Genomic DNA, 27,019 nt, shown 5'->3' on the forward strand with positions numbered 1-27,019 from the left:
CTTCCTGTGCATAGTACGTTCGCCATCATCTCCTTCAACCTATGCATCGTAAAGCATCATCAAGGGACCTCTATTGATGAGGATTGCCAGCATGACATATTGGATGAGGATTACTTGAATGATCGATGATAAAGAGGAGAATGTGACACCATCCTGGTCATCGAACATTGAAAAGAATGGATGAGCATATGCAGCATAGATTGCGTTGGTATGTTCTCAGGAGCCATAATCACGGATCAAATGGGTTTCCCATCAATGTGCAGCTGCATACCAGGATCCACAGGTTGATGTTGCGTGCTGTAATAAAGCTGTACGGGGATAACGATCCAATAGCGACCGGGTATGATATACATATGAATCCATCATCTCATCATAGAGTTAAACGGTTATCTTCTTCCAGCTTCACGCTTCCCGTTTTTATTTTGATAGACCAAAGGACTGCACTAATACAGCTAATAACACCATGAGGTTGCTCATTCACCAATATACCAATTCTATAGGCATTATTCCTTCATCCAACATGCTTGAATCTCCAGCGTGTATGAATCCACATGTACCATACCATATCCTTCTTGAATGAGAACGTATCCAACGTATCCATCCTTCACCAAATCTGTCTCATAATGCTTGGAATGATCAACCTTTCCTTCATACTTCATGGCCAGGTGTAAATTGGCACCATACCTTGGTAAATATGGTGGCATCCAATAACGCTGCAGCAAGTAATAGCCAAGGGAAGAAGACAAAGAGGTGCATGAAAAAGACTGTTGGAGCAATAGGTATCGTGAAGCGTGGAGTCCATATTCTCGATCATGCCGCGTAAAGGTCCACATGGCTGGATGTGGTGGAAACAGTACCTCTTGTTGATGATGATGATTAGCAGCCTGAAACAAATCACCCCTCATTGAACCCTGCCCACATTCCATCTCATATAATATAGTACGTACCTATACCTGTAGCCATGGAAAATTACATTTACACAAGTCTACGAGGTCGTCTTCGCTTGTTGGCGCTATGCTTGTATTTGACGTAGGTGTTGTGTACCTTTTGACTATCTAGGCTGCACACGATTCCCACCAAAGGCTTGAGCAAGATTAGTTGGTGACCAGTGCTGACAATTGTTTTTGGCTGAAGGGGTCATTGTCAAACGTACAAGTTGCTTTGCGAGGTGTAAAAGAGGAAGCTGGAGCGAGTAAATGTAAGTCATGACCAACCAAAAGTAGTTGTGGTAGAGATGGCGCGTAACCAAGAGACGAATGCTGACTGGACACCAATTGTGTTGGCAGATGGCGAACAAGCAATGTCGACAAGGAGTAAAAGGAAAGCTTTAGAGAAGGTGGTCAAGTATAGAAAAAAGTCGTTGTTGGAATTGAGCGAATAAAGGCGTTATTGATATGGGCCCACTTTGACATGCAATTTTAAGCTGAGAGCGGGATTTGACTTGTGGTACACTTCTTCACTGCATTGAACTTCCTCCTTATCCTCAGCCAACCCTACAATGACCCACTCTATCTGGAACGACTTATGCAAGCAACCTGTTATTACAGCTTCCACTCACAAATATACAAAGCTTGTCAACGATGCAACAACACAATTGCCACAACCCATTGACTCCATCATGACAACTCTCAATGAACGCGCCATGGGGTTGACAAAATGCGCCAACTTCAATGCTGCCCTTCGCGACGCCCAAGTTATGCAACAGCTCTCGCCTTCTTCAGCACTCGGTTACTTGCGTGAAGCCGCCATTTACAATGAACAAGGAAAACGGCGTCAGGCTGTCGACATCTGCCTCAAGGGACTCAATGTTGTTGATACAAACGACCCGCACTATGCTATGCTGCAGAGAATCAAAGACGATTCAGAACATCATGGGAGCAAACGAATCGACTTTATCAAGCAACTACCAGTTGACATTGTTACCACAATCATTGTTCCACTGCTTGTGGATGACTCACCTTTACCATCATTGATACCATGCCCTTATTTGCACGTGTCCAATCTATGGCGTGATTGCATTCTTCAATGTCGCAAGGGATTACGTTTCGAGACTGGCTACCACGAAGAGGAAAAGGATATGGAAAAGTGCTCGCAATTGATCAGATTTTGTCAGCACATCAAGGCATTGCATGTACCTCGATATTCCAAAGGACGCTGGCTACAACGTTTATTACGTGACAATGACTTTCGCTCTTTGCATGAATTATACATTCACAGTAAGTGGCATCAATCTCCAATTCATGCTTGTATTAACCATACTTGATATAAGACTTTTACAGCGTCTATATTGATGACTTTGTTCCCTTATTGGAATCAATCAACAGCACATTGACCCATTTGACAATTCACGGAGCACGGCACAACCTACTTTGCTTGACCGAGATATTAACTGCCTGCCCGAATCTCGTTTCGCTTACCCTATCCCAGAACGATAATGATGACTTGAGCCACCTTCCAATGACAACATGGCCGAATATGGAGACATTATCCATTGAGTGTTCAGACGCGGATGTTACTGAGGATGAGATCATACGTCTATGCAAGTGTTTCCCGTCACTCAAAATGTTTCATCTCTATCCATGCTATGATATCAAATCCGCACTGGTGGTCCCACAATACTGCCCATTGTTGAAAAGCGTTGATCTTGAGATATATATGGTCTATGTGGCCGTGATGTACACGAATGAGAGCAGTGGATACGAGGAGATGTCGATGAGGAAGCTTTCTGTCAACATCGATGATTGGGATGAAGATGACGACTTGCAGGTGGATATCGGCACGATTATTAGACAGCATCATACAACATTGGAGGACATTGAGTGGCATATTCACCCCGAAAGAGACTATGAGGACCTCTACCACCTCCAATACCCACAGCTCAAGAAGCTGGAGTTATCCAGTTCTGGATCATGGATACTACGCAATGCGCCCATATTGGAAGAATTGAGGATGTCATCAAGAGCAATCAACAACGACCCTGCAATGCTCAATACAATACCTCCCCGTTCGAAAAAGCTTGAACTCGAATTAGATGATGGGATCGAAATTGAAGACAAGGACGACATAGTACGATACCTCCATCGCGTCTCTGATCAATGTGCACTACATGAATTTGCTATCCACGTCAACAACCCAAGCACCTTTAGGAATGTCCTTGATGCAACTTGTCGTTTGAATACGCTTCAACGTCTCATGATGGGTGTACGCGGGAATTGGGACCTATACCAGATGGAACGATCCTTTGACAGCCTTGTGAATGGATGCCCTTATCTATCGTGCCTTGAAATTGATTGCATGAACGCACCATCGACGTATTCCTTGGATACCTTGAAACGACTTGAACGCCTAAAGCAATTTGCATTTTGCATCATGGACACGAATGGATACGACAGCCTTTGGCATTCGATTCGAACCTTTTCACAGCTCCAGTGTATACAAATACACCCTGCCAATGCAGTCAACAAGTCTGTAATTCGAGATCTCAAGGAACAGAGACGTGACATGAAGGTCATTGTGGATGAAATATTCAAGCGCTTCTGAGAGTTATTTTCAAGTCATGGATTATAAGCGATAGCCTCATCTTTATCATTTTATCATTGTTCATGATGAATAAACAAAGGACATGGTACCTGTCAGGATGTTGTAGTTCACATGTGTGGAAGACAAGCAGCAGTCAATGATGTACATTAGACTCAAGGACCACTATTATCCTATGTTCAACAAAGATACCCCGTTGGCTCGCTCCTAGTCAACCCTCTGTAGCCAATGGTTACGATCATTCAAGCAGTATAAAGAATAAAGACATTGGGTTTTGTACAAATCCAAATTTCTTGTATTAGTCTTCCATCACAAACCTCGAGCATGGGTGATGATGATAATTGCAGTAAATAAAGCGCGTGATCCCATCAAACGTATAATAGCTGCACCAGACATAAACCATCTTTCTTTCTTGCAATGCTTGCTTCACCTAAAATGATTCAAATCATACGTTTCATATACTTGCAGTCATATTACAATGGCCCTCATGGAGAACTATCATGCATCATTTGTTTGATGCGTATTCTTTTTTCATCATTGTCATGATCACTGTAAGTATGCATAGGGAACAGGACTGTGGCGAAGAGGTTGAACATGTGCTGTGGAGTAAAGCAAGCACGACGACATGAAAGGTGTAGAGCAAACGGCTTATGGGGTTCTATCGTTCAATGGTAGTAACCTTTATCAAGGTACAGCATCACTTGCCGTCATGGCAACGAGAGAGGAAAGCCGGAATTTTGACTTTCAGCGGCACACACATACAATGTTACAACAAGGCACAGATTATGGGGTTATGTTATGCATTGAGAATGGATCAAGCAAAATAGGATGACCAACAAACACTCCCTTGTATTTATATGCCTTAGCTGCCAGATGAAATAGGTGCACACGCGGTGAACGGTGGTTGGCAAGGCAACATACGGGCAAGCACGACATGGACCAAAAGCATGACAACACAAAGGCGGTTTGCTTTATAATCAATCAAGCGTGGATATTGTCAACACACCCAGCAATTATACGTGTACAGGTGATTGAAAACTTATTTCCAAGGCGTGTATACCATTCATTCTGGTACTAGCTGTAATGCAAGAGCGCAAACCATTATACAATGGCTCTTTATACATTGTACACGTGCGTGGTGGATCACACGACCATACGAGGCCTCATGCCCCATTCGTATTACTCATTTCAGGATATCATATGCCATTTTACGCCACCTTCAATAACTGTATCCAAGAGGATTATTTCTCACGCTGGAAATGAAAAAGCAACAACCAGGTTTCAAAGGCGATCAAAGCTATTGCCGAGGAGAAACGAATTATGGTATCACCAAGGGGCAACTGGATGACGGATTCTAAAACACCAGTTGATGCTGCGAAGGCCGATCAGGAATGCATATGGATACCGATACCATTATCAGGCGTTATTCTCACTCAAGGCAAAGAATTTACCATCCGCTACTTATGGTACCGCACATGAAGCGTATGATGATCGTCACGTGTGTCTTGGGTACAGTATGCCAAGGGTGCAAGCATAAAATGTGTCATCAGGGTGATGGCTTTAAGCATGCTACAAGGGTGAAGGCTTGCTTATCAAGAATGATGATGACTCCATCCTCAATTGTGGTCTTTACGAGTTTGGTGGTTTATTAAATCCAAGCAAGTCTGCTGTCCCTGGGGACATGCATGCCGTATGCCATTGTTTCAACGTTATAACGTTGTTGTCACCTGGAATACAACCCTTGCGATTGAGCGAGTCGCGCCTTTATATTCTCCTTACGCTGACAGAGCGACGCTACCGTAAACGTACTTTTCCCCCAACGCTAGCCCTAACCCCAGCCCTATCCCACCTATGAACCCCGACCTCTTCAAACTTTTTTTGGGTTGGCATCGACAAACGCGAAATTTGCGATTGCTCATGATGACCGTGAAACGTGCACACAAGATACCTTTGACCATGCTGAGCATGGGTGTTCTAATAAAGACCCCCGCATTTCATTGTGAGGTTTTGAGTAACGACCCGCTTTATGGTTTTTACTATGCTTGAAACATGATCTTAAATAACAAGTGATCTTTAATGATTGTCAAACGTCTCGCACAAGGGCTGAACATGAAGATGGAAACATTTGTATTCAAAGATTGCTATGGGCAGAGCACTTAGCTCCTATCTATTTTGGATTGTTGACGGAAAGAATGGATGTCCAAGAAGGATGCCGTAGCAAATACAAGCGAAAAAGAGAACCTGTATCGACGATGCTGTAACCAAGAGTCAAATCATGGTAGCGAACCGAGGTCTCAATTTTGGATCACTGATAAAGAGCCTAAGACATACAACCCAAGAGAGCTGCCATTAGCAACCATACGCGAGCATCTCCCCTCAAAGAGCTTTTGTGGAACATGTACATACCATCCTGATTCAATCCCCATGTAATCGCTCACAGCGGTATCTCTTCTCCCATATCCATATGGAAAGCTTCAAGGAAATCTTGTACGGTCAACATTGCCATGGTTGCTGCATCTTGACGGGCCATCAAAGTATATCCATACCATGTACTGCATCTCTTGATGTCCATGTATCCTTTCATCTTCTTGCACGGCTATGACCTCACGTGATTGGTACGCCCGAATAAAAGTTGCTGGTGCTAGTTCCAATAGCCTCGTCAATGAACGGTGTCCATGCCAACCAATGCCTTGCTACAAACCTTGCACCTTCGCTTTAGCTTCCTACTTCAACAGAGCACTCGTTGCCGTTCTTGAGCAGAATCTCGTTCCACATTCCTCCTCAATCTTGAAATTGTCGACATTCCTGAACCACGACAGCTGTGTCAAGACACCCATATCAGTATACAAAGCCAACAAAGGCAAGTCTACATTTACACTCTATTAACACGTTGCTCACCATTATGGGCACCCTCTACCCGACAACCGTTGCTAATGAGCTTTTCCCAATGTCGAATTACGATCGTGTTGTTGTCGAGTCTGGATGGAACCAAGCAAAGAGAAGCTGAGTACATGGCGCACGCATACCCTTTTGATGCACACAAATGAAAATGACCCATCTCCATGCACCTGTCCTCAAACAGCACCACCCAACAACCTCTCACATAGCTGCTTCCATAACAACCCACATAATTACTATCACTATGTGTCGATCAATGATTGTTTATTTATATATATAAAAGCTACAACATACAAAAGAGAAGACTATGTGACTATAGACCTTGAATTATTTATATAAAAAGATGACCATAATAGATGCGTTTGTATATAAGGATAGCTAAGGTAGGTATTTGATGCAAGGCAATTGGTGCATCGAATCTGTTGTTGTGATGATAATTGGAACTCAAGATGATGTCTGGCGGAATTTTGGTTGGTAGGCTAGAAGCATGTACCCTATTCGGGATGACAATCATGGCGAGATGGGTTCCTACAAGAGATTCAAATATTCCTGGTGCACATTCTGGGCCATCAGCGGCTGCTTGCTAGACTACATATCGCAAAGACTAGGTTGACGATTCCTCCCTCCATTACATTAGCTGTGACGTGTCTTGATTAAAGATAGTTAAAGATACACTAATCGCAGTTACCATTTTTCAGCATGCTTAATCATAGTAGCTTGAAGTTGTCTTTATACGTTTCTCTATATAAAATGATTCATAAACATGTGGTTGCAATGGGGTCAGCGTGAAGGCGACATTGGCCATTGTAAACGTGTGAATGTTGTAGTTCGAACCTGCCACTAAAGAACGAGTGGGCTTTTTATTGGCTTTGCTTTTCATTTTGGTGGTGGTGTATTGTAGCGTGCATGACAACTTTCAGTAGCCATTGAGGCATCACGCATATGCCACACAGCCATCTCACTCATGGATACGATGCACGCACATGTATAATATCAATCATGTTGGGTAGTTTATTTACGTGTGTAGATAGAGTCATTGATGCGTGAATTGCAAGGTAGTCATGGGGCATATTTAATCAACAAGTAAATGACCTATTGCTGTTTGAATGGCATAAGGGAGATCATCGGTTGGAACATCGAGAGATATCAAGGACGGGCAATCTAAAAGGTCCATGAGACATTCCCCCCAATCATTTGGGCTATTTAAGGTGAGAGATGCGAGATGGGCGCACATACGGAAGGTGTGGATGATATCATGTGGCAATTCGTGATCACAATGGAGTCCGAGTTCTTCCAAGAAATGACATCCCACAAAGATTTTCTCCATAATAGCAACGAACTCTTGTCCCATGATAGCATCACCAAGCTGTAGATCAATGACCTCCAATGTGGGCAAACGCGATACGACACTGAGTGCATGTAAACCATGATCCCCATTGAAATTGATTGTGATGGTATGCAAGGAAGACTCGAGACCCAAAGAGGTATGATGCTCTAGAACACGAATCAAGCTTGGTGATGGCAATACAAAGTCCAGAGAATCGAGAGAGCGTATATCCTTCATCGATGCATAAACGTGAGGATCATCAACATTGTAACGAGCCACCACTACTGCTTCCACGTTTGGTGCATGCTTGAGTAACCATTGTAGAAAATCCTTCCCTTGTTGACCGGCACCGAGTCTGAAGACAATATTCCGGAGCCGTGCAAATCGTACATTAGGATCCAAATTCAAGATGTTGCCTTGAGACGCTGTTTCCCCAAACAGTGACAAGTTCACCAAAGTATCCGAATTTGCGGTCAATACAGCAGCCAAGTCCTGTGTCTGGAAACCATGTAGAGCCTCAATCGTCAAGCTATGAAGCCCTGCGTCGTTGATAACCATGATGTCGTTGCATATTGTGTCAGCATCCTCTCCCATACTGTATGTAAGCGTACGAAGAGAGGGGCAATATTGGTGAATGATGCTGAGTGGACGTGAGCTTTGGCAGCGTGGTAGCTTCAAATAGCGTAACGCTGGTAGTTGTTTCAGCAATGCGAGGATCTCGTTTTCTTCAAGAGGTTGCCGAACGGACTGGATCAAGAGACTTTTGAGATTGGAATACGTGTTGCGTAAAGGTGAAAGGTCGACATTGCCACTTGAGAATAGCTCGATGTATGGAAAACGATCCAGGATGCCATCCAATCGAATCCATTGGCCTTGAATACGCTGGTGGAACCACAAGTGAAGCTCTTTCAAAGTAGGCCCCATCGATTGAAACAGTGCAAGCAATACTGGCATACAACGGTTCGAGTCCACTACCAATCCCGTGTCATTATCGGTCTATGCATCGCATCGTGTATATACTTACAGGTAATATCTAGCGATCGCAAAGTGCTAAAATATGTACCAGGCTGCATACCAAGCGGGTAGAATACAGGGCACAGTAATTCCAAATGTTGAATGGATGGAGCGTATGCGTGAAGTAGATGCATGGCATGAGATGTTAACACTCTCGGGCGGATCCATTGAAGTTGAGCGGTTTGTAATACTCGTTGCCGCCATGTTGTGCATACGTGCAAATAGGAGAGATCACCAATGGTTAAAATCATCAAGGTACGTGGTAGGATGAATGAGAGCAACTCAAAAGGAAGATTGCTGACAAAGTCGATTCGCTTCAAGAGCTGTTGGGCGTTGTGTCTTCGGCATTCATCTATCTCTTTCCATTTCATCGCGTCATCTTCCGCTCGTAAAGCGTCATTATAGTATTGCAAAGCTGTTTCGTGCTGCCCAAAGAGCGTATGAATCCACCCAGCGAGAGAATGACCAATTGATGATGATGGTGGTGCGAGTCGAATGATTTCAGATGCATCACGTAACGCCAACTCTGATTGAGCACACCATGCCAACGCTTTTGCTCGTTTTTCAAGTGCATCGATATCCTCACAATCTGATTGAATGAATTGAATTGTGGCTTCCGAGATGATGGTGTTGGAATCATTGTGCTGTACAGCAATCTTGGGAATATCGGTTATCGATGACGAGGACATTGTGTGTTTTGCGGGGAAGTGAAAAGAAGCGGAAAGAGAGGGAGGGAAATAAAAATGAGGAAGGAAGTTGTATGTATAAGCAAGCATAGAACACAGCACCCATCAGTCCCATTGCATGCGTACATGGCCATAGCTACAAAACAATCTCATATCTTTATTAGCCATTGCATCCATTTGTATACTGCCACTCTAAAGCATACCTTTAAGTAAGAGGTTGCATCTTGTCCTGGTATAATGAGCCATTTCGTTACGCAAAGGTGTTGGTCTTTTGTCCTCTCACTTTGTGCTTTGTCGTTGCTCTTCACCACAATTCAATTCAACAGCACTCGCCGCCACCACCATTGAGCATTTATGATAGAAAGGGATACGTGGGAGGAAATGATAGGCGACAACATTTATCCTGTTCATATGTAGACGATAGGTGTGGGTATTTTCGGGTTCGAAAAAGGAGGAAGGGAATAAGAAATGGTGATGAGCTGGTAAACTGGTGTCTGGCACGCCTTCACAATGTGCCTTTGTATGATTGATTGTGCACGCATGGAATCAGGGTCCAAGATAAAGGGGCTGGGAATATCCATCATTGAACAATCCCATCACTCAAATCCCTTGCTGTGTCATGGTCGATGTTGTGAGAGTGGTTGTTCAAGGAAGAAAAGCTCGAAGAGGTTGGCAAAGGTAGTTGGTAGACTGGTAAACGTTCCTTATCAGAAGAGACCCCATCATCCAAATCCAGACGCAGGCATGGCCTTGTGGTCGCAATCATCATATACTTGTGAGCCATAAAGGGATATTGTGTGCACACTCGAACAAAATGAATGACAATTTGATGAAGATTTGGGATGTGCATGTCAAGCTTGACAGAGTGGTGATATTGAATGCTTGAATAATGGAAGCACCCCAATGCTGTTGTCTCCTCCAACAGGCCCACTACCAAAGTCAATGATCAACATGTATTCCTTTATCCCACCAATGTCATCCTTATCCAAGATCATGTCTTACCTACTTCCTCATTCACGACACCCAAGCATCTACAACGTTACTGTTGATGCTCTTTGGAATAGGGCTCAGCTTGCTCACGTGAAAACAGGCATGGTCTTGCTCACTAGAAAGAAAATACCCTTGTTAGGCTCAACATCATCATCATCACCTTTCCCAATGCACTCACCCCTTACAATGATTCAATACGTTGAAGCTTCCATCCTCAGATTCGTAGGGTGTATCCCAATATGACAGAATAAGTGGGCACCTTGGTAACTGGAATCTCATTGCGGACCAAGTTGATGACTCATTTCGGAAAACTTTTTGTTTGCAATGGAGACATAGATGGAGACGAGTGATTAGTACACAGGGTGTGTGTGTATACTTCTTTGTATTTACCTAACGTGTCTATGCGGCAATAGCCAAAGTGCAGGAGCAGCAGTGATAGCGGTGGTTGACTGGAGTCAAGAAAAGGGCGCATGGCGGGGTCTGGTCAATGATTAATGCACCCAAAATAGTTACACGTGACACTCTCCCACATATCCACTACCACAAGGATAGTAAAAGGTCACCAATAAAGAAGCCCATTTTCCATGCTAGATCTGTTGTATACACTTGCACATGTATGGATTATGGACCCTGGGATCACTTAATGTCACCCTCATGGACGATGATGATAGACGTGTTGCAGTTGTCCAAAAATAAATCTCCTTCCATCATCATGCAGCTCCTCCTTGTTTCCATTTTAAGCCCAAAGACAAAGTCGGTGAATTATTCACCACCTTCCTTTCTCCCACTTGCCACAATCCCGTTCCCATGCCAACGGAACTCAAAAGCAGCAATTGTCTCTACACTACAAATCGTCTTCAACGCTATGCCTGAGAACGCCTTTGTACTGCAAGCTATGTTTGGCTTTGAAAACTCGTCTTCGTTCGATCTTCCTTTGGAGGGTCTCCTTCCCCATTACTTCCCATGCGGTGAATGAGAACACGCTGAACTCCCGTTTACGCGTCACCCTCATATAGCTGTTGCTATAGAATACAAGAAGGTAATGTAAAAACGATAGCTTTGTAGGTTGCTGTCTAACATGGCTATCTTTTGGTTTCAACAGCCTTATCCACCCTTATAGCTTCTTTCACCTTGTATCCCTCTGGCCCTTATGATTATGATTATGATTGACAAGCAATACAATTCATTGGGAGAAAGCAAGAACCAGTTCTTGGATGGTTACAAGTGCATTGACTCAAAAAGGATGGATGATGGCCATTGGTATATGATTCTTCAGGGGCATGTTTCATGGTTGGTGGATGGATGCTATTCTCCGCCTTTCAGGAGGAAGGTTTGGTTCCTGCACATGAAGAAGGAAGGGCGTTGAGGATGTCGGATGGTCTGGTTTTGCATGTATCATAAACAGGGTGATGATCGCCAAATGATGGTAAATGGAGAAGACCAGGATGGCTAAAATAGGAAAGCAGGTTGTACAAAAGGATAAGATGAAAGCTCGTAGATTGGAATAGAGGGGATTGAACGCATCATCATCAAAGGTAATAAAGCGAGTTGTCTTTTATGAAGAGCGTGTGTGACGAGTGACAAGCATAGAGCGATGCTACATGTAAAGCAATGTGCTGTATCGATTCACATAACTGTCAAAATGCTGTACAGAAGAATAAGTGTGGATATGCGGCAATCCAAGACGATGATGAAAATTGCTTTTTGGATTATGCTAGTCCAAGCCTTCAACACTTGAAATACTCAGGAATAAGATTGATCATATAGGATACAAGCCTATTAGTTTTTTGAAGGACATCTGGTTCGGACACTCGAATGAATAAACTAATGCCTGCACTAATAAGGGTCTTTATCATTCGGTACCCAACGTAGGTAAATACAATGCGAGGTCTTCGTAATCAACGGAGCTTTGTCATTGCCATTGCTGGTTCAAGAAGAACGATGCTTTATTACGCCATGTATCATTCGAGGTGACAACTAGGTAGTGGGTAATCAAAAGAACGTATAAAACAAAAGCTAAAGCCATCAGCGCATTTACATGCAAACCAAATGTGAATATAGAGATCGCCAACCATTACGAAAGCAATGATTTTATTACAATATGGGGTAGTATTTCTCAGTGTAAACTAAGCTAGGTATTCTATTCTTCAATTTTACCGGGGGATCCCATTCCTTGATGTCATACTTGAGATGAAGCAGCTTGAGGTGTGAGAAGGCTTCGAGTGCAATCATAAGGTGATCGGGCATATGGGTAGTATCAATGATCATCTCTTGAAGATTCCGGTGCTTGGATAAATCATGAATCCATTGGGATGAAGAAGGGAAGAATGTCGATTTTAAGATAACCTTTTCAAGTCCAATACAGCCTTCAGACACTCTTTGGATAAATGTATCCAATGACAACAGCACGATGTCGTTCGCAAAAGATAGCTCAAGTGTTTTCAATTGCGTCAACTTGGGAATGAGAAAGATCCATGAATCGCGTCTGCTGATAAAACGAAAGCTTAAGTGAAGCGATTGGAGATTCGATTGAGCACCGAGTTGTATATGATGTTGGATAAATTGATACTCTTCAGGCTGGTGGTAAAAGGCACAATAGAGTGCAATCCTCTTCAAAGGTCGATAGCGTAAAATACCATTCAATAGGTGTGGCCATGCTTTGGAATCAACGAACTCCACTGACTCGAGGTTGGGAGCATGCTGAACAACCCATTCAATAAATCCGAGAAAGCTGTGTTGCGAGTCATCTGGAAACCTCAACGATTTCAGCTGATTGAATTCAACGTTATGGTGACCCAACAAGGTTTCGACACGTGTGATGATTAAAAAGGGACCATTCATCAATACAAGTGATTCAAGCGTAGCTTTGTGTCGCATCATCATCTCGGCGAGGTAATCTCCTTTATGAAATCCTCCATCAATTGACAGCAATCGCAATCCTGGATCGTCGTGCTGTTTTTTGATATCGGCATGAATTTCATATGGCACATATGGATAGCTCAAGAAAAGCTGTTGCAAATGTGGGCAATGTTGATGGATCGTGTTCATGCCTGTTGAAGATGGTGGATATATCAAAGCCAAAAGACGCAGATTGGGTAAACGTTGAATGAGTGGCATGAAAACATCTCTACTGTCGGGATCCTCACAAATAGCCCGAAGATGGGTGATGTTGCCATAGATACGGTCGCTCTGCGAGCTGTGAGTCATATCGATAATGGCATGGCGGTAGAGTATAAAGTCCAATCGAATGAGGTGATGGCAGCGATCCAATACGTCGAGCAGAGATAATGGTGTCTGCTTGTTGTCACGGTACTTGATATCTAAATGCGTCAAATTGGCAGTGCTTTCAAGTAGTTTCAGCAATGCTTCTTGGGTTCCATTCACTAAAAATGTGCAGTAGATTAGAAAACAATCACTTGTATCATTGATGACCATTACCATAAATATTTAACTTGGTCAACGAGAGACATCTGCCACATTCTAAAAACTGAGGAATATGCTGTGCACCTGAAGCTGGTAAAGCAAGCGACTTGATAAAAGGTGCCATCATCCTTAAACGCATGCGATGATGATTTGATAGAGAAGTATGATCCACGCTGAGGATGAAATGGATGCTGTCATCGGCTGATATGATTCGTTTGGCCCAGATGCTTGAGACATCCAATAGTGAACAAGGCTGATGGAGTCGAACTATGGGACGACCTTCTCCAAATAGCCTTGGCGCGATGTAGCACTTGACAATCTCCCATGGTAAATGGCGAACGAAATCTACACACTTCTTGGTCACTGTTGTCGATGCATATCCATTGGGCTGTTCACATTTGGAATCGTTCGTGTCTATTGAGGACGGCATATGGCTGGAGGCGCGTGCTTGGATTTGGGAGTATGAAAAGAAAGAAAAGAGAGATGCATTGGGGCTTAAAGAAAGACGATCGCCTATTATGGCTTTGTGTCACCAGGATGATGCATGCTATATCACGCATAGTGAAGCCTTTATTATCACCACCCCCACTGTGATCACTATGATGTCTTCGATAAAGAAAAAGATAGTCGTCCATTGACCCATAGATGCTTACTTGTGTCGTACACTTTATTTACATGGTGCAAGGGAAGTCCCAGTGGAGGCCCAATCTTTATGTTACACCACTCGTGTCTTAATCGAGGTGCCTGGTTCTTAAGTTATCATTCTTTGATGTCCAACTTTGTATTAGCCAACACTTGAATAAAGCAGCCTGTATCCATGTATCCCATCTATAAAACCTTTCAGCCAATCCTTGTTATCGCGTCTATCATGTTCATCATTTTAAGCAACCAATCGGATGATGATGCCACCGAGAGTGGATCCAAAACACCATTTATTCGTGAACCATTGCCCCTTAACTATCCCTGTCCTATTGACTACCATCCAATCCATAATACAAACCTTGGACATCCCGCAAAGAGTGAGAGACAAAAACAATGGCAAAGGCTATGTGGCAGTGGATGATTAATTTTCCTCGTCGACCACGGTGAATGAGCATAAGGAAATCCACTCATATCCAACCTTCTTTCTGATGCTGCTTGAAATAGACATGGGCTTGCTCACTAGAAAAGGATGACCTTGTAGGTTCATTCATCCATCCATCCATCCATCATCATCATCATCATCATATAGCGTATCCCACTCAACTCACCGATTGCCATGTTTGGGTACCTTGAAAGTAGCTTCTCCCTGTATCCCTTGTAATTCGGCACCTTGATAACAGCAATGAAGGTGTGGATTACAAGAGCATGAGCAGCTAGCAAATAACCGTTGTATGGGCCATACCAGTGTGTGTGTGTGTGTGTGTGTGTGTGTGTGTGTGTGTGTGTGTGTGTGTGTGTGTGTGTGTGTGTGTGTGTGTGTGTGACCATGCGAAACCGTGCCTATTGCGCATTGTAAGAAGACTTGATCTGTTGCAGCATGGTGATAACCCAACGTTTTTGTCGCATACCGTTGGACTAGTCAAGACGATTCTTATTCACCACCTTCAGTGAATTTAGATGGGCGATTGTTATGTTGTGGAAGGGGTCATTGCCAAAGGTACAGTTGTTTTGGGTGGTGCAAAAGAAGCTGGCCAGACATAAGGAAAACCCGAACAAGAGCAGTTGTCTTTAGCGATGACGCGTAACCAAGAGACGAATGCTGGCTGACACCAATCTCTGGACAGGAAGTCAATGGGGAATGTCGACAAGGCAAGAACGTAAAGTAGGAGTGTAGTCTAGGAAGAAGCGGTTGACGGAATAAAGGGGCCGCTCAGCGCTTGGATCCACCAATTCTATTCACATGATTATGCAGCAGCTATATGACGCGCGTACATTCCAACATGCCAGCATGGCCACTTTTCTATGGCTATACCCTCTCCTCAATAATATAGAATGATTTATTAATAAGCATAGTGGATGAGAAGCGTGAGAGATGATAATAGGGGGTGATTGTACGTGTGGGGCGTGCGTTTCCTTGACTACAGCCTTAGTGATACAACGCCTTGTTTCATTCACGCCAAACCCAGCTCTCCTTCTCTCTCCAAAAATCACACAAACGACTCCAACACTATGGCTTCCCTACTCAACCACAACGATCCCCAATCTGAACAGCCCAATGTACTTGCATCTACAACAGCGACCACAAAGCGTGTGGATTTCGTCAGCGATTTGCCATGGGAGATTGTAAAGTACAACCTTGTGCCAAGAATCTTGGGAGAGGTCCGTTTGATGATTCACCTCGACCGCCCTATCGCTTACATGAGGGTGTGCAGCAACTGGAGCAAGCGAATCCTATTAGCTGATGATAGCATCTACTTTTATTATGGTGATGAAATCTATCCGGATGATGACTATGACATACGTACGAGGATGATGGCACCTTACATAAAGTGGCTCTCGATACGCAAATGCAGCGAAGAACATATTGGACGGCTACTCAAATGCGGGAAGCTTGTGAGGTTGAATCATTTGTATATTCCATGCAAGTACATACATACAACAAGCGATTTGCCTTTTTTTTCTAATCCACAGCTTACTTTACTTTAGTGCATAGCCCACAAGTATATCGACGTTTTCATCAGCTACTCCAAATCATCCCCACCTTGACGCATTTGAATATCGATTATGGCCGTTTTGGAACACCATTAGCAATATGGGATGTACTGGACCAGTGCCCAAAGCTTATTCGATTGAAGATTGATCTTCACTTGTATGCAACCATGGATACAGCCAACTCACAGGTCGACCGTCCCTATGGCAACGTTACTCATTTACAAGTGATATGTTGGGATCCGATGAAAAATGACATCTACATTCCTCTCATCAAGCGTTTACCCAATTTGTGTCTTTTGGCCTTAACGCTCTCATCGTCTCCAGCAGGCCTGAATATTATCCAGCAACATTGTCCAAAACTGCAAGGGCTCTATTTGAGTCAGCGGCGAGTCAATGATGTCGGCCTGGATGAGATTAGCCAACAACAGCAGCAACAACAGCAGGAAGGATTGAGATTACTATCACTAGCTGGAGGCACTTACGATGAAGATGACATTGCGGCGTTGATGGTCCACAACCATGATACGCTCGAATCGATCGTGTTAGAAGGCCAGTTTTTTACAATCACACCTACAAGAGCTTTGAGAAAAGATCCTGTTCAATTCAACAATCTTCGATCCTTGAGCTATCGATATCAACCCCATTACCGATCCATCGACTTTTATGAATGGATTCTTCAATGTGCACCCAATCTTGAATCAGTGGAAACTGTCAATGCAGCAACACAACGTCATGTCTTGGATCGTACATTCAGTGATGATGGGCCATTGAAAAGGATTGGATTATACTGTGCAAGGGATGAGCAGCAGCCATATGAGCGTCAGTTCCTTAAGCGTCATATACAACGTGGTGTGGAGTCTCGTCTCGAGCACCTAAAGTGCACTCTGGAGCGTACGATACGGGATCGTACGTGGGTTTACCTCATCCCACAGCTGAACCAATTGAAAACGCTCGAAGTAGCCTTCACAGCAGACGGCAAAATTCACGAATTGGGGAAGTTCCTTAAGCAAGTTGCGTGTGGTTGCACAGCACTTGAAAAGGTTATATTCAAAACAAAGTACTTCCCTCCTAGCTCTGAATGGATATTGCATCTCGCTACACACCGCACGCTTCAGCATCTCGTGATTGATACCGAGGATATACCGGATGATCTTACAACTCACCTCGAAGCCTTTGGACATCTCAAATCATTGCACCTTAATCACGACATCACCGCTTTTGGTCCCATATTAGAGTTGAAACGCAAGCTGCCCTTTTTTACATTTGAACATAGGCACGAACCCAAGTAGCATAGTGCGTTCCTTTTACGTTGCCATTTTCAAAGGGCCGTTATGGTACAATAAATCTCTTTTAGTAAAATGGGAAATGTGTGTGCGATAGGATCCTAGATTACCATTTGCCAGTAACATGCAAACATAAAGAAGGATGTACAAAGATGATAAGGGAGCCTGATATCGGCATCAGCATATATAATTTTATTGTAGGGATCATATCAGCATACTCTGTAACGGCCGAAGGAAGATCTATATTCAACTACTGGGATTTTGCTCTCTACCAGCTTCTTCATATCCTTATCCAGGATTGAATCAAGAACCAGGTGCTTTAGATTTGGAATGTTGAGGATGGCCATAAGGTCTCTCCTAGGAAGACTTAGCTCGGATTCAATTGCCAAATAGCGGATGCCGGAGTGAACATGGAGTTGGGAGATAACACTTTTGCGCATCTCTTCTATGCCGTAAAGTGAAAGTCTTTCAAGGCGTGGACACCCGTTTGCAATGGTTGACATCATGGCTGGATAATCCGTTTCCTCATCTGACTCATAACCATCATCCATCTCATCAAGCGCATCCGCTGGATTAAACCATAAGGTCAATGTACGGAGGCAGCGTAATCTTGCTATGGCGGATAACCAACGCGTTGGGGACAATGGCAACGTGATTTCCAGTTCTTCTAGTGTCGAACTTTCTCCAAGCTTGATATGATGTTGAATAAACTTGTAAAATTGTGGGCATTGATGGGTGATCCACAATGGAGCAAAGCTTTTAGATGGCGTAAATTGGTGGCGGCATTGAAAAAGTCCTCATGTTGATATGCTAGTGCATCGTTGAAAATTGTATGAAGATATGGTGCACGGCAAATAATCGATGTTGTCAAGGGCACAAGGGAATGATCTTGTGCGTTAACCTCCAATTTCTCAAGGCGTTTGAATCCAATGTTGCTTCCCTCCAGCGTCATGTTGTTCCCCGTGATTCTTCCCACCAATCGTAATGCTTTTAGGGATCCACAATGTTGAACCAGCATCGAAATCAAATCATCCCCGTTGTAGACATCACGCGAGTGACCAATGCAAACCTTTTCCAATCCTTGCTGTTGATGCTCATCATCATAAGATAAGCAGCAAGATTCATTCCCGCCATAAACCAAAAGCTTCAAGTTGGGCCCGTATTGGTGAATCATAGGTAACAGCTTCATGTCTGGCCTTGGAAAAACATTCAATGATACGAGCGATGGAAGATGAGCGAGGAGATTCACCATATTGTCATAGGACCGCGATTCGGTAGACCAATCTTTTACATGGAGGTGAATCAACTTGGGATACTCAGTGGATAATAATGTGGGCGACTCGTTCACGATGAGTGTTCCTTCCAATGAAACCAAATTCGGGCATCCGTCCAAGATGTGTCGTAAAGCAATGGGGGTTTCTTTCTGAAATGTTGCAGATGACAAAATAAGATGCGGCAATTGACGATGCGACAAAAGATTCAAATGGGTCAATGTCGAGCCGATGGATCCAAACACGTTCACAAGGAGCTGTGGTTGGCCCTTACCTATTTCATAATACCACGTAAGCCCATCTTTTATCCATGTTTCCATCCCGCATCACGCACTTACAGTCAACATTCAAATGGGAAAGTCTTGTCCAAGGCCTCTCGTTTAAAATCTCTACCCAATCTTGACGATGGGCCACGGTTAATGTCTTGAAATGAGGCGAGTAAGGAAGCAGATCATATGCTGGATCGTCGACACAACCTCCATCGTGCAAAAGGAAATGGAAAGCGTTGTTCGCCAAGATACGCTGACACCAGGTGCGACATACGTTGAAATGAGGGCATACGGTGTCTTGACGTAGCTCATAACTTTCAAACAACAATGGGATGATCGCCATGGAAACAATGTCGGCTGGCAACTTGCTCATAAAATCAACACGCTTCTCTTGAACTTCCAAAGCAGCAGCATACGATGTCTTCAACCGTGAATACCAAGGATTGGTAGGGTCCACAGCCATAAGCCCTTGCTTATACATGTTCATGGCTGCTTGTTGGTGACCTTGTTGCTGATAAATAGAGCCTGCTCGCAAGTAACCGAGTGCTGATGTGGGTGCCAATGCTCGCATCATGGCTGCATCCCTTAACGCAAGGTCAAACTGGGCTCCATTCGCTAATGCCTTTGCACGCGTGTCAAGCGGTTCGATGAGTTGAGAAGCCAGCTTGGTAATGGTGTCGCTCGTTGTTGCCATGATCGTGTCGTCTTGACCTTGGTGCATGCTGAGAGGTGGTAGCGGGTGTAAAACAATCGTGTTATGAGCGGCTTCATTAGAGACGACGTCTTGTTCTTCGCAATGGGGTGCAATGGGCGGAAGTGGTGATATGTGCCTGGGGGATAACATGCTTGGAAATTGCCTTCTTTCGGACCTGGTTTTTTTTATGCCCCATACATTCAATCCCCTTCTTTGCCTCCGCCATTTGTTATTATGTCTCCCTTGAGGGAAAAGCTTGCCGAAGATGATGGATACCTGAAGGATGATGATAACAAGGATCGACGTGCAGCGTTGTGTAACAAACATCTTCTTTTTATCTCGTTCAATGATTGTTGTTTATTGCCACTTTAGCTTAAAACTTTTATTGATGATTCTCGATGGCTACATCAATTATCTATCCAAGCAATTTATTCACGTTCAATGCAAATACTGTGAGCAGCGGAAAGGTTATCTCATGTGGGGATTGTCAAAGGTTGTAACACACACTTCCAATTGGGGAGTTCTTTACGTGGCGTGTGTAACGAGATGGATGTCGTACTTGTCTGTGGTATGCAAGATCGAATCAAAAGAGCTTCTCATCTATAAGAGAACTAGGTTGGTGATAGGCATTGTGAACATTCACATCATTATTTGTCGTCTCTCGTATAGGCATCTCATCAGCGCTTAACATCATCATCATCATCGTCATCATCATCATCACCCATGCAAGCGGCTTTACGTCATAAACGGTTCCATAATACATACTTGGGCAAGAATACAATAGATTTGGCATAGAAAATGGGCATCTTTATTGCTGGTCTTTTACTATCCTTGTGGTAGTGGATATACGGAAACGGAAGATGACCTGGTCACGTGTAACCATTTTGGGCGCATGAATTATTGATTAAGCCCAGCCATGCAATTTTTCTTGTAGCCCAGTCGACCGTCCCAGCCAACGTTGATTACTGTACAAGGGCACGTTTGGTAAATACAACCCGCATACACTGTCACCTACTCCACCGATCAGTCCATGCCATCCAGCCTTGCCATTGTAAGCAAAAACGTTTCCGGAATGAGTCACCAACGCGAGACCCTTAACAAGATCGCTGTTGCCAAGGCGACGAGTTGTCATGGATACTGAAAGATAACCTATGGATAAGAAAAAGCAAGTTTCGAGGTATCCAATTATCATAGCGGGTGAGTCCATGGGGAAGATGATGATGATGATGATGAGCTTAAAGAGGCGTCTTGTTTTCAGTGGGAAAAACCAAAACTGTTTCAAGCATGCAAGCCTATCTTTATTGCAAACGCGTGCATCCACATTCACTTCCAGCAACATCCAACAACGGTGTGCCTTCTTTTCCTGATGCTTCATTGTCAAAGAAAGATAATCAACCACACCAAGTTGCTGTTATTGTGCTTGCAAACCTCACTGTATGGTGACACGTGGGATACATCCGAATTACGGCTTGGAATGGTGGTTCAAGGAGAGCTGCTATCATAGAGCAATGGTTCAGGAATAAATATCACTTTTTTGCGACCCCCAATGGATGGTATCATCATCACACGTGATGAACGCTCACTGGGATAATGATAGAACTGTATTTTGGACTTGGATCAGGATGCCATGGGTTGGATCAAAGATTACATGTACGTTTATAAAAACGTTGGTTCATATACCAAGGTGGCAACTTTGATAAGACGAAGCGAACATGATAGCTTAACTAGAAGGCAGTCAGATTGACCGGCGAATGATGTAACACAAACACTCGACCACCCAAACAACGCGTATGACACAAATAGCCGTTTATTACTACTATCTATGTATTTTTGGAAGCCGTTATGGCTATATAAATGGGGTAATGGCTGAGGTGGATGAAAATAAAGGCTGCACTGTGTGGGATGAAGCATGCATCATCATGGTGATACAGAGCTATACTAGCTGGTCGTGCTTAGTTTCAAGCTCCAACACATCTCCCTTTCTTTTCTTCACACACTCCCAAATGCAAACACGCAGCTCCAGCAATGAGCCTTCCTCACCAAACGTCAACAGTGCCGAACGTGAACAGCCCAATGTACTTGCATTGACAACAGCCATCAAGAAGTGTGTGGATTTCGTTAACGAATTGCCATGGGAGATTGTAAAGTGTCACCTTATTCCAAGGATCTTTGGCGAAGGCCGTCCAATAGTTCGTCTTGATCGACCTTATCCATGCTTGGACGTCTGCAGCACTTGGACCAAACGAATTGTATCGGCAGACGACAGCATCCATTTCGTCCTTCACGTGGATCATCCTCTGTCAAAACATCATCGCATGCGTTTACGAATGGTGGCACCTTTTATCAAGTCCCTCGCATTACAGGATTTAGGTGTTTACAATCCTGAACTTGTTAAATGTGGCCAATTTCTCTCGTTGACCAAGCTGAATATCGAAGGTAACTATTGGGGATGATGTGTGGGTACATGAATGGGTAACTAAATGTATGTTTAGTCACGCGCTGCCACGAAGCGTTGTTGCAACTACTTGAAATCGCTCCCAATTTGACTCATTTGCATATGACTTTCGACGACGACACACAAGCATCATTTGCTGCATTCGATGTATTGGATCGTTGCCCTCAGCTCATTCGATTGAATCTCACTCTTTCTCCCAATACCATCATCGATATGACATCCAACTCGCAGCGTGACCGAACCTATGACAACATCACTCATCTCCAGGCAGTTTGCCAGAATGAAGACCGTAGAGATGTTTTCATCCCACTCATTCAACATTTGCCCAATCTGCGCCTTTTGTATTTGCTTTATCCACCTTCTTCAACAAACATGAATACAATCCATCAGCATTGTCCCAAAATACAACAACTGTTCTTGAGCTTTACACATGTGCCATATAAGATACATGGCGACATCAAACAGGAGGAGGAGGATATTCCAGGATTGAGATTGCTGTCACTTCATGAAGGATATTATTACAATGATTACTTCCCGGAGACCATGATACAACACAGTGCTACGCTTGAATCGCTTGAGCTAAAGGATAGCCTACTTTTATATATCCCTCATGTCGAAACGTTCTTGGGTCGTGACGATGTTGAATTCAAACAGCTGAAATCCTTGCGTTTCCCAGATAGCTCGGATCCCAGCTTTATCACCTTTATGGAATGGGTTATTGAGCATGCTCCAAACCTTGAGTCAATCGATGCCATCGACCTTGGTGCACATACAAATGTATTCAATAGTACATTACGCCGTCGACCCTTGAAAAGGATTGGATTCCGTTCCACCTTGGAGCCTCAGCAACACGTATACCAGTTTCTCCGTCATCATGTGAGGCTCGGTGATAAATCGCATCTCCAAGCGGTCAAGTGCATTCTCCATAGTATCAGTGAGCACGATTCATGGATCTTTCTCATCACCGAGTTGACTCAATTGAAAACACTCGAGCTTCGATTTAAGAGCAATGATGCGTTAATGGGCTTGGATACGTTTATTCATCAAGTGTCTGAGGGCTGCATTGGACTTGAAAAGGTTATCTTGAAATCGACATTCTTCCCTTCTTCATCCCAATGGATTCATGATTTATCCAAGCATCGGAACCTTCAAGAGATAATCATTGATACCACCCACATACCGGACCACCTCATGATTGCACTCCAAGCCTTCTCACATCTCAAGTTGCTTCACCTCAAATATGACATCAAGGACTGGCATTCTCTTACAAGCTTGAGGCATAAAGTACCTAGCTTAGTGTATAGCGAGAAACACTATCCCATACTGTAACGTAATCAATAATACATCTTTTATTTATTCATTCCCCGCATCTATATGCATTCTTCGATACCCATTTGACTTCCATGTGAATACACTGATGACCGTATAGCTGTTGTTTTATTAGCTCTTTTTATTACTACCTATTTGGTTGTCCACGTGAATGATACCTCGATTAATAAAGCCTCATTTCTACCATCAATGACCATAGCCCATTTATTAAAGCAAGCTCCCATAGTTTCTTGTAAACCTACGTAGGTTGATGTATGATGGAGGCCCTTATTATTGCATGGAACAGTTTATTCATTCGAATGTTTGAACCAAACATGGTACATATCAATGACATCAGTACGAGGCTTATATTCCACACGCGCTATCTTACTCCTGAGTAATTCAATAGTAGGGTCCTTGAGTGGCACATGGAGGATGAGGTGGTTCAAATTCGGGATCGATAAGACGCTTACAAGATCACTATCATCCATGCTTTCAGCAGTAATCTCCATCTTGGTGAGCCGTGGATGTCTTTTAAAAGCTGTAATAGATCCAAAAGGGATAGAGCTGACTGTATAATTCAGTGTCAGCGTTTCAAGACCTAGGCAAGACGACGCAATTGCTTCGGTGATTTTGGTGATATCACGAGGAATACCCAACGGAGCCAATGTCACATTCAACCTTCGCAATCGTGGTACGTGTTTCAAGAAACCAAAAGAAGGCATTTGATCTCCCCCATTTCCGTAATAAAGGGTGAATCCAATATCGGTCAAGCGAGCTGCATGATGCATAACAACATCGTAAAACCACTTTGTAGAGAGAGCGTTCACGTCGATGAAAAGCGATTCGAGATTTTTTAATCCCATGATAGCTTGAACGAGACCTTCTTCATAGATGCCGTCATACGAGAACTCGATTTCACGAAGATTAGGCGCAGCGTGTATTATACGTTCGGCAAGTAATAGCATACCATCCGTATCGCCCGTCATAGCTAAACGTTCAAGGCGCTCAAGTTTGTGGACATGGTTCTTTTTCTTTGTATGGGATGATTGCCAATACCCATCATTCGTTATTCTAATCCCTTCGAGCGTGTTGCAATGTTGGTTTATAAGGCCAACAACGCCGTCAAGTGGATAATCCACCCTCGCTTGGCCGATTGTCACGAGTTGTAATCCCCGTTGGCTTGGATTGCAAGATGGCTTGATTGTGTCTTATGGCATGGCTATCATACGCAAATCCATTACGGTTGAAAAAGGACATATGGTTTATTATGAATAGGATGCAATGCCGTAATATTATATGGGTTTAATACCAGGTTCACTCATGAATATCCAAAAAGGGGTATTGAAGTCCAAAAATGACTTCTTTTGTTACCACGAACGGTACACATATTACAGGTCGTGCTCTTGCATGAAGTGTGCTTGCATAAAGAATACCAATGAACTTTACTTGACATTATCCATTTGGATGGTCATGCTTTTATTAGGGGCAAATTGAAACCAATACTAGTAACGACGTACTATAGAAAGTGATAAAAAGGATTGGATTAGGAAAGCAGACGCTGAGCATGGGTAAACGTGCACGGGGACACGCGTGCGTGTAACATAAATCGTACTCAACTTGGTATCCTTTTAGTCAATGCGCCACATTTCTCTATGCATCTCCTCCTCCTTGTTTCCATTCCCAGCGCAGAGTTATCACACCAGCTTTTCTTTCTTCCACTTGCCAGAATCTCGCTCCCATGTCAACACCACCTGAGACCAGCAATTGCGTATACAACACATACCACCTTGGACGCTATGCCTGAGAACGTCTTTTTGCTGCAAACTACCTTTGGACGTAACGGAGCGCTTGGAAACTTAGTCGCGTGACTCTTTTACCCAAGTTCCTCCCTCACTCATTGACTCCCATGTGGTCATTGGCGACAGGCTGTACACTCGTTTACGCGTTGTCCTCATGTAACTGTTGCTATGGCAGCCAACAAGGTATTGTGAAAACCTGGGCTTGTTCATTCGTATGCTTACAGGATTATCATTTTGTTTTCACCAGCCTTATCTACTGTTATAGCCTCCTTCCTTTGTATCTACCTGGTTCTTTCGAGGATTATCGACAAGCAATACTATCGATGGGACAAGCCAAGTACATGTGCTGGAACGACTACAGATGCAGTTAACTGGAGAAAGGATGAATGATGATGGCGATTAGGATACGGTTTTATGGGAGGACCCCTTTATCTACTGGAATACATTCCTTTTGAAAAGACGGATGCGCGTTTGGATGCACAACAATATGGAAGGATTGGTAGGCATTGTGATTGCATGCAAACGGTTGGTGTGATCTATGAAAGTGGTGACTGGACGGCATTTATTGCCTGAGATTCATTGATTTGGTGGTGTTGGCGATGTTGGCAATGGTGGTGAGGATGATGGCGGTGGTGATGATGATGGTGGTGGTGATGATGATGGTGGTGGTGAGGATGATGGTGGTGATGATGGTGGTGGTGAATATGATGGTGCTGGCGACAATAATGGTGATGATGGCATACATTTCGATGGAGATCCAGGTTATCTTTTATGGGTTGAGCTGAGAAATGATACGAGAGAAACATTACTAGAAAGAATGGGTTGGAAAAAGTACCGGCCTTGGAGAGAAAAGTTGGCATGGAGACGAATAGTCGGCAACTGCTTCTTGTCAACAGAGCGCTTATACGCGGCTTTGACATAGTATAATCCAAAAAGCAGTTTTTCATCATCCTCTTGATTCCTGTATACTCACATTTATTACTCTGATGTACCACATTTTTCACTTAAATCGATATACCACATTGCTTTACATGGCATCGCTCTATGACTGTCACTCATCACACACGCTCTTCATAAAAGACAACTCGCTCTATTACCTTTCATGATGATGCATTCACCCCCCCTCTATTCCAATCTACAAGCTTTCATCTTATACTTTAGCCATCCTTGTCTTTTCCTTTTACCATCATGTGGCGATCATCACCCTGTTTATGATACGTGCTAAACCAGCCCATCCCTTCTTAATGTACAGAAAGCAAAACTTCCTCTTGAAACACGAAAATCACCATCCATCCACCAAGCATGACATGAAGCGTATCCCTGAAGAATCATGTAACGATCGCCATCATCCATCCTTTTTGAGTCCATGCACTTGTAACCATCCAAGAACTGAGTCTTGCTTTCTCCCATTCAATTGTATTGCTTGTC

The 27,019-nt window shown here is 43.6% G+C and overlaps 7 protein-coding genes across 7 annotated transcripts; 3 read left to right on the top strand and 4 right to left on the bottom strand.

Annotated features, from left to right (window-relative positions):
* Positions 1 to 1,498: 1,498 nt before the first annotated feature.
* Positions 1,499 to 3,540, top strand: O0I10_006666 (uncharacterized protein; the record flags this gene model as incomplete). Its single annotated transcript, XM_058486693.1, has 2 exons — positions 1,499 to 2,216; positions 2,270 to 3,540. The coding sequence occupies 2 exons, from the start codon at positions 1,499 to 1,501 to the stop codon at positions 3,538 to 3,540; spliced, it is 1,989 nt and encodes a 662-aa protein (XP_058342515.1).
* Positions 3,541 to 7,507: 3,967 nt separating this feature from the next.
* On the bottom strand, positions 7,508 to 9,465 carry O0I10_006667 (uncharacterized protein; the record flags this gene model as incomplete). Its single annotated transcript, XM_058486694.1, has 3 exons — positions 7,508 to 7,596; positions 7,672 to 8,733; positions 8,787 to 9,465. The coding sequence occupies 3 exons, from the start codon at positions 9,463 to 9,465 to the stop codon at positions 7,508 to 7,510; spliced, it is 1,830 nt and encodes a 609-aa protein (XP_058342516.1).
* Positions 9,466 to 12,546: 3,081 nt separating this feature from the next.
* On the bottom strand, positions 12,547 to 14,305 carry O0I10_006668 (uncharacterized protein; the record flags this gene model as incomplete). Its single annotated transcript, XM_058486695.1, has 2 exons — positions 12,547 to 13,835; positions 13,891 to 14,305. 2 exons carry the CDS (start codon positions 14,303 to 14,305, stop codon positions 12,547 to 12,549), a joined length of 1,704 nt encoding a protein of 567 aa, XP_058342517.1.
* Positions 14,306 to 16,026: 1,721 nt separating this feature from the next.
* On the top strand, positions 16,027 to 17,798 carry O0I10_006669 (uncharacterized protein; the record flags this gene model as incomplete). The annotated part of the gene is made up of 2 exons (XM_058486696.1): positions 16,027 to 16,442; positions 16,511 to 17,798. The coding sequence occupies 2 exons, from the start codon at positions 16,027 to 16,029 to the stop codon at positions 17,796 to 17,798; spliced, it is 1,704 nt and encodes a 567-aa protein (XP_058342518.1).
* A 661-nt stretch (positions 17,799 to 18,459) lies between these two features.
* Positions 18,460 to 20,176, bottom strand: O0I10_006670 (uncharacterized protein; the record flags this gene model as incomplete). The annotated part of the gene is made up of 2 exons (XM_058486697.1): positions 18,460 to 19,337; positions 19,402 to 20,176. The coding sequence occupies 2 exons, from the start codon at positions 20,174 to 20,176 to the stop codon at positions 18,460 to 18,462; spliced, it is 1,653 nt and encodes a 550-aa protein (XP_058342519.1).
* A 1,853-nt stretch (positions 20,177 to 22,029) lies between these two features.
* On the top strand, positions 22,030 to 23,810 carry O0I10_006671 (uncharacterized protein; the record flags this gene model as incomplete). The annotated part of the gene is made up of 2 exons (XM_058486698.1): positions 22,030 to 22,462; positions 22,519 to 23,810. The coding sequence occupies 2 exons, from the start codon at positions 22,030 to 22,032 to the stop codon at positions 23,808 to 23,810; spliced, it is 1,725 nt and encodes a 574-aa protein (XP_058342520.1).
* A 287-nt stretch (positions 23,811 to 24,097) lies between these two features.
* Positions 24,098 to 24,778, bottom strand: O0I10_006672 (uncharacterized protein; the record flags this gene model as incomplete). Its single annotated transcript, XM_058486699.1, has 1 exon — positions 24,098 to 24,778. The coding sequence occupies one exon, from the start codon at positions 24,776 to 24,778 to the stop codon at positions 24,098 to 24,100; it is 681 nt and encodes a 226-aa protein (XP_058342521.1).
* Positions 24,779 to 27,019: the final 2,241 nt, after the last annotated feature.

The sequence above is a fragment of the Lichtheimia ornata genome, assembly GCF_029851405.1.
Source record: "Lichtheimia ornata isolate CBS 291.66 chromosome Unknown scaffold00030, whole genome shotgun sequence".
Classification (NCBI taxonomy): domain Eukaryota; kingdom Fungi; phylum Mucoromycota; class Mucoromycetes; order Mucorales; family Lichtheimiaceae; genus Lichtheimia; species Lichtheimia ornata.